We start from the raw sequence: 13959 nt of genomic DNA on the forward strand, positions 1-13959 counted from the left end.
CTCGATGATCTTAGAGGTCTTTTCCAGCCTTAACGATTCTATGATTCTATGTGATGCCATGCCCAGCATTGCCAAGTGGAATCGTTTTATTTTTCCTTATTATTTTTTCCACGTGCCTCCTGCAGGAATGATCCAGCTCAGCTCCACGATGATGGGGAAATGCCTGGACCCTCCAGCGTGGAGCTAGAGGTGAAGTTTTGGAAAGAGGCAGACACCTCGCCAACCAGCTGGCTGCAAAAGCTGCCGTCCTTCATCTCCCTCCAGTCCTCAGCATCCCCCGGTGACCAGGGCTGCAAAGTGGAGAAGGACGAGGATGAGTCGGAGGACGAGCCAGGTAGGAAGCACTTGCTCTGCTTTTGCTCACGCGTGCTCCGAGCTGCTCTGATTCACTGAGCGGCAGAGTTATTCCCCCGCTGCTCTCCATGGGTTTTGGTGGGATCGGTGTTCCTCATGAGTCACCAAACCAGTTACGCTGGGAGCTCAAACTGGGATGGCAACTGGGATTTGCAACTCTGGTCACACAGGGGCACGAGCCCCTGGCTCTGCTCCCGAAACCACGCGGTAGGATTTTGTCCCCACCTTTTATCATCAGCTCCTTCCTTATGCTGTAAATTATCGGGTGATGAATCCAGTCTCGTTCCTGTGACGGACCCGCAGTGGTCCCCGGTAGGAGGGTGTTTCAGAGGGATGCAGTGATGCTGTGCCTCATCGCTAGACCTGCAGAAGGACCTCTGGACCGTCTCTGGACCATCCATCGCACATGTTTCCCGGTCTGAAATAGCTTCGAAGCTTTGAAATAAAGACATTCTTGGTGGGAGGTAGGATGGGGTGTTTGCAGATGGCAAGTTCGAAGGAAGAGCTGTCTGAGATGATCTGCTTTGCTCTTTTATTAAAAGGTGGGGGAAGAGGCTTTGGAAATCGGTAAAATTTTTGGAAAATGCAGTTTTAGGATGAGCAAAACTTCTTAGGAAGTCTGACACATGAGAGCAAACAGCTTCTGCCTCGACATTTTTTTGATTTTTGGAAAAGTTCAGGGAAATGTTTCAACTGTTTGAAACTGAACCGACTGTGGGAGAAAAAAGCAGGGGAAGATCGTTGAAGTGATGAGAAGAAACGTCTTGGTTTCTCTGCAAAGTGGCTCGTGGTGGAGGTTAGCTGCATTTCTGCTTCTCCAACATTTTCCTTGGTTCCTCCTCTCCTAATTCAGCTCCTACACTGGAAAATCCCGTAATCACCAGCAGCTCTGTGGGAAGGGACTGGACTTTGGGGCACTCTGGGGATGCGTCCGCAGGAGCAGAGGTGATGGAGATGGTGAGGCAGAGATTGTGCCTCGTCCTTCCCAGCGCTGGGTTGGAGGTTTTTGGCCGGATGATGCTTCACACTTTCTTTTTTATCTCCCATCCTTCGCTGGAGGGATGTGCAGCAGCTGCATCTCCTGAGCGCCGTCGCAGAAAGGGAGACAGCGTCTGGCTCAGAAATCAAAATATTTTGTGGCGGGGGGGGGGGGATACACACCCCCCTGATGAAATCCCCACCGCCAGCTCGGCTGGCACAAGATGTGGCTCAGTATGAACCGAAGGGCTGGAACATCCCTCCCTGTCTTTGATCCCCTGCCTCCTCTGACCGAGTGTGCAGGCAGAGCAGGATCCCACCGGGAGAAGGGATGAATTCAGCACCGAAAGGCGGGCTGGGGTGTTTGCCTGGTCATCCGTAAGCAGGTGCTGAGGATCTGCAAGGCTTTGCCTGGCTCGATCACGAAGCGCTTCGAGCCAGGGAGGGCTGAGATGCCTTAAGGCTGTCAGGAAGAAAATTTTCAGGATTAGCAACATATTCCTGAAGTCACAGGCGAGCGCATGCGCTGTCGAACCGCAGCGCAGTGGAGGCAGCGAGGGACCGTTCTGGCTGGGAAGGCTCCTCTCCGTGACGCGGGGTGAAGCACTCAGCTTCCCTTTCCAGGGATTTCTTCCCCCGCGTGCCTCCCTCCTTCCCTCTCCTTGGCCCTGGTTCAACTCCCTTTTGATCTCGGCAGTGGGGCCAGGGAAGCGTTCCCAAAGCAGCGGCTTAATCGGGTTTTTTTATCTCTGCAATGAAGACAGAGCAATTAATCCGCAGACAAGAAAGCTGTCGAAATGCCCTGGATTGCACTTGGCAGCCTGGAGTAACTCGGTCGAGAGGGCAGAGGCATCATCCTGGCAGCGAGGGCATCCTTCTCCTCTTAACTCTGGTTTGCACGTTCAGGGGAGGATAATTTCCAGGCGTTTTGGGTGGGAGGATGAGTAGAAGGAACTGGTTCAGTCCAGGGATGTTGGGAGGAAGGCTGTGGGGAGCTGGCAGGTACAGGGCTGGGGCGCACATCCCTCCGTGCTCCTTCGCCTTTGCCCGGGGAGCACATTGTGTTTGGAAAGCGGATGCTGGAGGATCCATAGGAAAGGAAAACCGGGCAGGAATTGCAGATGGCTGTAAAATCATCTGATGATGAAGCAGTTTCCTTGCCAAACGGATGCAGCAATCGCGCACAGTGAATCCGGGCGCGAGGATGCTTTTCGGTGCTCGAGTTTACCCATGCTCAGCGCTGGCGTGCGCTCGGTAATTGAAGTCTCGTCTCAACACACAAACGAAGGGGCTTGGGGGCACAGCAGCAGCCAGGGATCCCCATAATCTAACGGGACAGAAGGAGCCCTGGCCACTAACGAGCCATCATCCGAAGAGGTTGCTAAAGGACCAAAGGCTTCATGGTGGCCAAATCACCTTTAAGGCCAGGACTGGTGCTTGTGAGCTTGAGGTGCTGTTTTGAGCTAGGCGGGTGGTCAGGATGAGTCCTTGCGTAGCTCTAGGTAGAAGCTGGTGTCTGCCATGGAGTTTGGGGGTCTGCGCCTTCCCCGCTGCAGCCTTTGTACCAAGGATGATATTCAGTTTCTGCTTGTAAAGCCTGAAGGTGACACACAAATTGGCGGGGTAGTAAATAAGGACAGGTGATTATTACGGATTGAGCTGAATTGCTTGGTTAAACGGTCACAGTTTGAGAAAATGCCCTTTTAATACTGGTAAATGCAGGAGGAACCAAGAAAAACACCGGCGCCATGTGCGGGAGGGATGGAGCGGGGGTTTGGAGATGACCTTTAAGGACCAGCGTGGGCAACGGCATCAGCTTGCGGGGGCTCGGTGGGGGTCTGCAGCCTCTGGCCTTGGGATATAGAAAAAGGGGACCGGAAAGGAGTGATGTGGTCTGCATGCGTGGAGCGGAGCCCGCTGTCATCCTCCCGTGGGGAGGGTTCCCAACCTGCAAGAGGAGCCTTGTAATTTGGGGTCGGAGGAGTAATTTGAGGGCTCTGGTGCTTTCCGAGCATCCTCCGAAAAGCCCATTCGTGTGGCACGGGGAGAGCAAACCGCTTCCAGCCGAGCATCCCAGCTAGGAAGGGTGGGCTTGATGGCATCCCATCCTTCACCTCCTTGTGTTCTCCATCCATGAGGGCAGAGCCGGAGGAAACACAGGCTCCCCTACCCCTCCGACACCCGTTTCCAGGTAATGGGCTTTTCCATATTTCACCTTCCAGTTAAATAGCCTGCGCTGGAGCCTAACTGGCCTCCCTGCGCTAATTGTAAGCAAGCGCACCAATGCAAACCATTCCAATCGAGTGCTAATTTAATTAGAAAGCACCCATTTTAGTTAATTTGTTCGAGAAGATCACTGAAAACTCCTGGAGAGAACAGATGTTCCCCTCTCCCCCGATGAACATTCAGGGGTTTGTAAATGGCTCCACTCAGCCTTGTTTAGGAGAGAAAAGAGGATTTTATAGCTGCAAACGACCCTTTCTGTAAACATTTTACAGCTCTCTGCACGTTTGAGTGACGATAAACCCCTAGCAACTCGGCGGGCTGCAAATTTGCGACCATACGGCTATCATTTTATTGTCATATTTCACGGTCGTAACATTAATGGAAGATGCTCGCTACAGTCTTTTTTAACGGCTCCGCTGAGCACGCTCAAACGTTTTGGCTTTGGAGGAATTCGTGGAGGTGCAGCGCTTCTGGGTTTGTTTACAGCTTTCACTTCTGGAGGAATAACTTTGGAAGTGCAAATCTCCCCCCTTCTCTGCTGGGCTGGACCCGTGCTTGAGAGCCACCCCCAACGGGGCACGCAACTGCAGGGATGGGCAACCCCTTGGTGCTGGATCCTGGTCCAACCATCCCCAGCTCCTGGAATTTAAGAGAAAGCTGGTGCTGCCAGCCCTCCGCGTGGATGCGACTGGTCCCCCTCGGCTGCGCCGAGGGTCCCGTGGGGTCTCCATTGCCTGCAGATTCTCCTTTAATGCTGCTTCTCACACCAGCTCTTTGATCGAAAACTTATTTCAGCAGCCAGGTAGGGCAACCAACCCTTTTGATCGGTGTGAGACGGCGGCAGAAGATGCCCTGGAGCCTTCCAGAGAGCATCTGTGTGGTTGAGGATGGAGGGCTAGGACACAAGGGGGTTGTTCTGGGATAACAGGAGCCGGCATCCGCTGTCAGCTTTGACCCCGATGGGACTGAGTGCAGTTTGCTCCTCTTGGTAGGGTCATGGAGGAAATGTTTTTGTGGATAAAATACAGGGAACTGGTTTCTCTGTGTGGTCACAAACATCTCCTTGTACATCCTGTGCTCCAACCCCAACCGTCCTGGTGGCCTCCACTGAACTCGCTCCACTATGTCCATGTCCTTCTGTACTGGGGAGTCCGCAGAGCTCCAGGTGTGGTCTCGCAAGTGTCAGATATTTTCACATTGCTACCAAATTAGCCCGATCCTGAAAAGCACTGCTAATGAAGCATTTAGTGCAGACCTCAGTGCTGAATTCAGGCTTCTTCATGATAAATCTGAAGCCTTTTGTTTACCCGGGGGAACAATTTTTTATATAGTTTTCTTATATTGATCCATTATCCCTTGTGCACCTCCGTGGAGAATCTGGCTCATCTTCAGCCACCTTTAGGTAAGTGAAGACAGAGATTATTTGAACACAGTTGAAGGCAGTTGAAGACAGCAATTCCCCATTAGTCTTCTCCAGACAGAAACCCCCCAGTTCTGTCTCTTCCATCCCAGTTACCTTCAGGAGGCATCTGAGCCACCTTGGACTTCTCCGAGGATCTTGAGTCCTGGCTGGTGGGGAGCAGAGGTCTTGGCCTTCCTGGTGGGGCTTGTTGCCTCTTTTTGGAAAGACCTTGGCCATGATGAAGTCATGGGCCAATGGCTGCACCCGCAGCTGGTCCACCTCCATGGCTTCTTCTTTGTGTGGGACCACATCCATGGCCTCTTCTTCAGGTGGAGCCACCTCCATGGCCTCTGGATCTCCCATGACTTGGCTGAGGGAAGCTGTTCTGTCCCACACAGTCTTCCTAGTCTTTCTTCTCCTCCTCTATATATTCCTCCTCCAGGTTTCCTCCATTGACTTGTCATTGCCAGCACCTCCCTTCTGAGCAGGGTCCTGGTGGGTCTCCCCCACTGCTGGTGGGAGTGTTACGGCCAACTGTTGTCAGGCCTCTCTTGGAGAGTTGGTCACTGGAAAGGATCTCTCTTCCCCAGAGTCTGGCCTAGGTGCTGGAGGAGCTCTTTCCTGGGCCTCCCAACTTTTGAGGAACCTGCTTGAAGGTCTTGGTGCATCACCCAAAGGGTGGCAATAACTCCTTGACTCTGCTGTACCCCTGCTTGCTCCACGCCTCCTGGGTGCTCACAGCAGCAAGAAACTCGGCAAGCTGTGGAACCAGATCAGTGGACCATCTAATAAGGGCTGTGGGACAGTGGACGGTGAGGTGGCTTGTGACATCTCAGGGCTGCTGCGATGTGTGTCTGGCTTGGTCACCCACCAGGTTGGGAAGAGTGAGGGGGCCGATGGGCTGAGGGCTGCTTTGCCTCGGGTTATTCCCATGTGGCCTTTTGCTTGCGGAGAGCCAGGGGGCTCCGCAGGGCTGCTTCTGGTCCCCTCATGGGTCCCTCGGGCAGATCAGACTGATGGGAGATGGTTGCAGATCATCTGAGATCTTCAGTCACAGTAATTTTAGCCTCTGCAGGCAAGAGCAGCAACTGAAATCTTTATGCAGGAACAGGGGTTTTTGCAGGATAGTGGTGTTTGACCTCTGCGTGCCTCAATTTCCCCATTTGCCATATTCTCCTAACTAGCAAGAGCTCTGAAGCTTTATTGGCGGTTTGTGGGTGGCTCGGGGAGCTGCAGGGTGGAAGCATCTGAGAGGGCTGCGGGGGAGCCAGGGATGAGTTTAGGCATGAAAGGAGCAGATAGGCCATCTCCTTTGTGTTTTGGGGCAGCTATGTGATCTCCACGTGGGCGTGTGGCTGCCAGGGTGCTGCATCCGTGTGCCGAAGCCAAGGCTGTTGCACGTCACATGCCATCTGCTTGCTGATGTGGCGGAGGTGTTGCGGCGGAGCGAGCTGGTGCCCTGTGGGGCCCCGTGACGGAGGTCTGCTAGAGCAGATGCCACAAAGGCTTCTGCCACGAGAGCTTCTCCCTCTCCTCAGGTTCCTCCACTGGCCCCTCATTCTGCTCCGGCGGCCGACTGACTCAGGATCCATGTGGCAGGACCTTTTCCTCAGTCCCTGTGGAGATGCCACCAGTGTGTACAGGATGACCACGCCGCAGTCATCTTCCTTCCCCTGCAGCCCTGGGCCATTTTCAGGTCCAAGTCTAACCCTTAGCATCATAGGGTGGAAGGGACCTGGGGACATCATCGAGTCCGACCTCCTGCTTAAACCTGTCCAACCTCAACAATAAGGTCCAGCTCATCATGCCTCTGCTGGTGATGGCTGGGAAGTCAAAGACACACGGCCAGGGATGTGTCCCTTAGCAGAACCTCTTAGGAGGCAGGTAGGAGATGGCCCTGCCTCCCCAGCAGGTGGAGGCACTTCAATGGTCATGGTGAGAGCTCACGGGAGTTATAGGACTTCCCAGATCCTCAGCAGATGATACCAAGGGGACAAAGACAAGCTAAGGAGAGGAAGGGCAGCAGGACACCAAGCCCTGAAGTCTGCAGGGAAAGGAAAAGGGAGTTAGGAGGGTGCTTGGTGTACCTTGTTGTCCTTAAATCAGCCTTCCCACCACTGCCTTCCCCTGAGGTCTTCTGCTTTCATAGGATAAATTAGCAGGGTCCAGACAGGGAGCAGGAAATCTTCATCTTCCTTCCTGATGGTACTCATGAACCCTCCCTGCCTCATGGCTCATCAGCCAGGAGGGCTCTGGGACAGCGTGGACCTTGGTGGTACCTTCACAGCTCTTCTCCTGGCACTTGGCAGATCTTTCTTGTAATGGAGAGGATGATCCATGCACCTGGCAGGTGGTGATGGGATGCTCCTGTGATCTCTTCCTCGCCTTTGCTGTGTTATCCCGCTGCAGGTGGATGCTTCCCTCGCCAGCCCCTCAGCCGACGCACACTCCGTGGGACGGAGAGTTTAATTAGAGAGCATCAAAACTCTTTCATAACTGAATTAACAAACCTCTAATAGAATTCCTTTTTCTAGTGCAAAAATCTGTCGAGCTGCAGGTAGCGGGCTGCACCCATCCCTCGAGCAGGACAACGCTAATTGGTTTCCTTTTAATGGGCCGGATCTGCTCGGGTCGTTAGCAATTGCATCTTCTCCTCCTGAGTCAGCAGGTTCTTGTGGGTTTGGGGGCTGTTTGGTGGGGGTCCCTGCAGTGGGGGAGGTTTAGGTTGCTTTCATCCACCCTGGATACTGGTTTCAGACATCTTCTTGGTCATGGGTGCTTCCTTCCCAGCCCACAGATAGACGGGCTGGTACTCAGGCTGGTGGACCTCAGCGGGGGAGGACTCCCTGGTGGACCTTGCCCATCCTTCTGCAGCGATGCCTTATATCTGGCAGCCCTTGCCTCCATCCCTCCGTCCCCTCCATCTCCATCCCCTACTAAAGCCCTGATCCTGCTGCAGGACACCATCAGGCTTGGGGTACCATCAGGCTTTGGGGTGCTGCAGATAACATGGGTCTTGTTGAAGGCTGGGGTTGGATCTCCTCGTGTCTTGGTGGCTCTGAGAAGGTCCAAAAGTCAGAAACTTCACTGCCGTTTAATTTCCTTATTGCAAAGTGGCCAATTTAGTTGAAACTTCCAGTAAACCCCATGAGTGCTGTGACTTTTTCTAATTGGGCTCTCGCTCTGAATCAGAATCATCGTTTCTTATCCCACAAAAGGCCGCCGAAAATACTCTTCTCTGATTTACTTTCTGCCTGGACCAAGCCGCCTGCACGTTTCTAATCCTCTTCCCTTATCGATTTGCAGGCGACTTTCAGACCTGCCAAGTCTCACTCCTTTGCCAGGACTGAGATCTGCTTCTTCCATATTAATTTTTTACCCATTTTTTAGGGTCTTTTCTGCCTGTGAGGGAGGGTCTGGAGACCAGGGCTTTTAGACTTTGCTCAGGATTTCTGAAGACCCCTCTTGTGCAGCCCCGCAGCCTTCCGAGATGGTGAAATCCTCTCTTCTTCCAGATAAGCTTCAGCTCACCACTAAAGGACAGACGTGGTGTTCACCATACGTCATCATGGCCATGTCAACGTGTACCTCCAGACCACCAAGCATCTCTGCCATGCCCGCAACCCAACGAAACCCCTCTCCCACCGCTGCAGCTCGTGGCTGGTTTGCTGGCTGCTTTTTTCCTCCAAAAAGAAGGAATTAAGGAGAAGAGACACGGAAAGGGCATCCCGTCACAGATGTCTTGCTCTGCAAGCATGGCAGGAGATGGGCACTGCTGGGCAGTGGCAGGACATCTCCCCCAGCACTTCCCCGCTTCAAACATCCCGATTGGGAAGGAAAAAAACATCTGAGCACTTTTCCTTCAGGACAAAGCTTCTTCCAACATCCCAGCCTTGATATTTCCCTCTTGAGGGGCAGAAGGTTTAGGCGGAACAGCAGCAGGGTGAGTTTTTGGTGCGGGTTGTCTCACCGGATGGATTTAGTGCAAGATCGAGCCAAGGAGATCCAGCCCCCCCATGTGAAAAATCATTTGCGGAAAATTCTGGGGCTTAGCTCTTGCCGCTGGCCTTTCCATCCCACCTTTTGTTCTTGGTTTTATTAAAAAATAATAATAATTTTAATTTATTAAAAAAAGGCATCTCCCAGCCTAAATTCCTCCAAGAGCTGACTCAGCCGAGCGCTTTCGCTGCAAAAGAAAAAGCAGTTTCCAGGGAAGATTCAGCCTCTGGGCTCCCCCAAAGCGGCCAGGAAGGGGTTAAGGGATATTTTTCCATTGGGAATGGGGGGAAAAAAGTGTGTGTGGAGTTTGGGGGATTTCTCCTCGTGGTGTTAAACATCGAGCATCCGTCAGGGAGATGCTGGGATGCATCTCGGTGCTCCGAGCCATCGGGTGGAAACTTTTGCATCCCCTTTGCTGTATTAATAGCCAGAGCACTGGCTGGCTGGCCGTTAAAATTCCTGCTAATTGCAGCCACCTGATTGCTACCTTTGGGAAATGGGATTATTTTTTTTTATTTGGGGCCGTTTCACACCGGGTCAGCTCTCGGGGAGGAGCGGGGCGGCTGCGGGTATCGCGTGAAGCCCCTTCCCAGAGCCTGGCTGGATGCAGGAGAGGATAAAACCCCCCCGGCAGCATCGGGAGAGCGATGGAGACCAAACATCCCGTCGGGCTGGAAGTTGGTTGGGAAGGGAAAACATCAACATAACCGGCTTTCCCTCCGGCAAAGTTTTTTATAGCCGGATGGTGGAGTTTGGAAAGCTGCAAGCGAGCCGTCTTCCCCTGCATCCCCTGGCTTTGGGGCTTGGGCATCTTCCACCCGTGATGTGGGGCATCTCCAAGCTGCCTCCCACTCTCACAGCTTGGGGAGAAAAGCGATTTTTAAACCCTCAGCGATCAGGAGCGGTGGGCAGGGGGAGGATTTGGGGACAAAGACCAGACCGACCTCCTTTTATCCCCCATCCAAGGGGATTTCCCACCTTTAAATCCCTTTAAATCCCCCTGTATCAGCATCTGGATGAAACGAATTTTGTTTTAACTTTCCCGTCGGGTGCAGCTGGAGCCGCTCGGCTCAGCGGCGTCTGGGGGAAGGCCAGGTTTTATTGAAAAATATAATGGTGCCACCTGAAGCGTGATTTACTGCTCTGTCCACTCCTCAGACTTGATAATATATTTCTATTAGATTTCCTTCTTTTCCCTCCCTTCTCCTTGTGAAGAGTGGCAAGTTTCTCCATCTGCCTGACACCTTCTTAGGCTTAGGCAAAATAAATGTTGATTTTCATCAGGAGGAAGAGCGCTGGAAGTCCTAATTCTCCGGCGAGGCTGACAAGCTCAGCAAAAGCCGCCCGGCTTTCGACGGAGAGCTCGTGATCCAGCCCCGGTTCTTCTCTTTGGAAGCAGTTCAATCATCGTAATGAAAAAGGGGTTTCTTAGCCCGGCTTTCGCTAACTAGAAATTATATACCTGGTTCCTGGAAGATGGATTGTGTGGCTGCCGAAATGCAGAGAAGAAAGCGGGGGGAGAGAGTGAAGGCGCGCGAGATGCGACCCAAGATTGATCACGCCATTTGCAGGATCTCCCATGCACAAAAGCGGAAAATATATTTTCGTTTGCCGGGGTGGGTTAAGCGACACCCCCGTTTTCGCCAGGTTTTCCCCCCCCCGCCCCCAGGGCTTTCGTGGTAGCCACCCCCAGGGCTTTCGTGGCAGGGCGTTTTGGGATGCGGCGTTTGCCTGTCCCCGGCTGCTCCCCATGGGGTGAAGGATCCACTGCTCCGTCCTTTCCAGGAGCAGCGTCTCCCTCCATCCGAGGTGAGCAACTGGACCGGTTTAGTCCTTTTACAACCTATTTTGGTTTCATTTCCTTTTTGCCGCCCTCGATTTTTTGAGGGATACATTTGAAATCAGGCGGGGATACTCTGAAAGCATCTCGGCTCCGTGCAACCCCGTATCGAAGTCGGGAAGCTGATTACGGTCGATTTAAAAATCACCTTTTTTTTTTTCTCTCCCCCAAAAAAAGAAATCTATATTTCTACTTCTGTAATCATATTTGCTTTGAATTGCGTGGGTTTCGTGCCGCTGCGTGGGTATTAGCTAATGAAGTTTCCTCGGGGGGAATTGAGACGTTTCCACCGTTCTTGTTGGACCAGGGCCGCAGTCGCTGGCGGGGCAGGAAAGAGGAGATGCTGATTTTGACCCCTTGAGGTCGATGGGCAGCGGCTCTGCTGGACCCTAATTACAGCAGATTTGGAAATCCCAGGCTGGGAAAACCATCTGGCTCGATGCAAAAGGGATACTTGGGGTCAGCTGGAAAATTAGGTGGGCGGTCAGAGGCCAAGCGGGGTGCAATGGGCGTCTGCTCGGTGTTGCCGTTTCCCCGACGCCGAATTTGGCTGTGTCGCTGGTGACTAATAGCCGAGTCCGTCGTGGCTGCTGTGCAGCCCTCTGATGTATGGGTGTTATATTAAGGGTGGAAAGGTGCTAAATGAGCCCTCTTTATTTTACATAAATTAGCTCAAAAGCTATGTATCACTGCCACGGCAGCTTAGACTCTGAGCAAGTTTGTTTACCCAGGTTTAAAAGGAAAGAACTCTCGGTGGCTCCCCGTTGTCGGATGCTGCTTGGGGTTCCTCACCCCTCCTGCCTCCCCTGCCCCGAAACCTTCTCCTTTGGGCTTTCAAGGCTGCTCAAAGGTGCCCATGGTCCCACCTCTGCGTTGGGCATCATCGTTGGGAAGCGGGATGTGGCGGGGAGCGCCGACGCTGGGTTTTTGCAGAAACGTGGGCAAGTCGTGTGCCGCTCATCCAGAACATCGGCATCTGGATGGGGTTTGGGCTGGATTCCCTCCAGCTCCTCCATGATCTTCTCCACCTCTAGTAATACCAAGTGAAAGGGGACTTTTCCCACTAGACGTCATCGCTCAACAAGCTGTGGGTCCTTTTTTCTGGGAAACCTCCTCCTTTTCCCATCCGCATTCATCTCAGTGTCTTCTCCTTGCCCAAGTGGCCACCACGCTGCTGCCCACCCCTCATTCTGGCAGGGAAAACCCTGTAACCACCTCTCCGCACCTTTCAGGGAGGGAAAATAGGAGAAAGTCTGCGGAAAGGCATGTCCAGCATTGTGGTTGAAATGGAGGAGGACTTCACGCCATCCGCCCTGGTCCGTGGGATGTGCCTGGACTCGTCCTGCAAAGAGATCACCTCCCGGAGGCACTTCATGGGGTTTTGGCTTTCTACGAGCATCTGGGACCCTCTTTGAGGGAGGCACAGTGCTCCAGCAAGCAGAAGTCATCGCCTGGAGCATCTTGGGTGGGGGGGGGGATGCTGGGGGTAGCTGAAAACCAAAAAACCTTTCGCCCTGTAAATCTTTGCATCCTTTGACGTGGCCGAGATGCTGAAAAGCCTCATCTGAGACCTGGGACCTGGGACCTGGCCAACATCTGCTCGATGGCAGCAGCCGCTCAGGAGCCTTGCCCATTGCGTTGGACTTGCCCAGGTTGAACCCCCAAACCCCATCTCATCCAGCCCCATGGCTTTCCAGGCAGCAGTGATTTATCACAGGCTTTTTATTGTGGGGCAGTGAAATCCCATCAGCTCCGCGGCCCTGAATCCCCGGGTGCTTTTTGGTCCTCGTTTGTCCCTCCGCTGCCTCTTAATCGGCGATTAGCGGGTTGGCTCCCTGTCCCAGGTCACCCCAGGGTCCTCAGGACAGCAGAGCTGTCCCCAAACCTTTCACCAGCATGACCAGAGCACCGAGCATGAGTTAACCTCTTGCTTGCCAGTGCTCTGCTCCTGCCTGCTCCAGCCCAGCCCCAAAGCAGGTTGTGATGCTCACCCTGTGCTGCAATTTGAAGGTTTGGCTACTTTTTATTTTCTTTTTCACCCGTAACTTGGGGAGTTTGTAGCAGACTTGCTGCTCTGCGGTGGGAAGGGGCCTGCGAGCGCCTCCGTCCCGTGCCGCTTGCGGGGGGGCTGAGGATGCTTGGGGATTTGGGGAACCAGCCGGCTCCACCCCGGCCACGGCCAAGGGGGACATCAGCTCTGGGCTTGCAGGGAGACACGTCCCCACCCCAAAGGGACCGACTCTGCACCAAAAGGCTGGGGAAAGGGCCACGGGGCAGCAAGTCCAGGCTGAGCACTGCACTGGGGACACATGTGTCCCCACCAGCGGGCTGGCAGGGCAGTGGGGGAGCCACGACCATCGCTGTGGGCTTCAGGGTGGGAGGCACGGGATGCAATTAGGTGGGCTCGTTTCTTTTTCTCTGTTTGCTCACTAATTAATCCTTCTCGTTGGCGGCACCGTGCCCTCTGGGGCAGCTTTTACTCCCTTTTCCCACCGTTAAAGCATGAAGCGCCGGGGCTGTGGGAGCAGCAAAGGAGCGTGGGATGCTCCTGCGCCTGCATCCCGAGGGATTTCCGAGGCGACCCGAGCCAACCTGGATGACTTTCTCCTCTTTTCTTCCTTTCTGCTCCCAGGCAGCACCAAATGGAAGAGGATTTTGCCGCCGGCATCCTCGCGGGACTCTGAAAACACCCGTCTGGAGGAGGGCGGCAGAGGTGAGGCCGGTGGGTGCTATCGGGATCGGGTGCTGCCGGGGCGGAGGACCACCCGCATCCCCGGTGCCCGTGCCCATCTCCGGTGCGTTAACCCACCACTACCAGGCAAGGAGAAGCCCGGGGGTATCCAGACACGTGTCACCCACCTCCCACCATCACCTTTTCCTTTCCTCCCTCCAGGCAAACGGCTGCAGATCAAACCTCGTCTATGAGCAAGACCCGACCCCGCGGCAGCCGACCAGCTCAGGAACCGCAGAGCCGGGCACGACCTGGCACGTACCTCAGGACGCCGCGGCCGGACGCGGCACCCCCTTCTCGTCTTGCTTTTCCGGGACATCATTTTGGCAAGGAGCCGGGTGGCAGCGTGGGGAAGCACCACCCATTCCTGCTGGGAAGCGGCTTTGTTTGAAATTTTTTAATTTGTCAATAAATTATCTTTTCAGCTGG

At 54.0% G+C, this 13959-nt stretch overlaps 1 protein-coding gene across 1 annotated transcript in view; it reads left to right on the forward strand.

The window, feature by feature from the left end:
* ZC3H3 (zinc finger CCCH-type containing 3) overlaps positions 1-13959 on the forward strand; it is a 204738-nt gene extending 190779 nt beyond the window's left edge. The window contains exons 11-13 of the mRNA XM_009282171.1: positions 126-334; positions 13432-13512; positions 13693-13959. Coding sequence (XP_009280446.1) covers positions 126-334; positions 13432-13512; positions 13693-13724 — 322 coding nt within the window. The 3' untranslated portion in view covers positions 13725-13959. The remainder of the gene's footprint in view (positions 1-125; positions 335-13431; positions 13513-13692) is intronic.

Source organism: Aptenodytes forsteri, unplaced genomic scaffold (genome assembly GCF_000699145.1).
Source record: "Aptenodytes forsteri isolate BGI_AS27 unplaced genomic scaffold, ASM69914v1 Scaffold260, whole genome shotgun sequence".
NCBI classification, from domain to species: Eukaryota; Metazoa; Chordata; class Aves; order Sphenisciformes; family Spheniscidae; genus Aptenodytes; species Aptenodytes forsteri.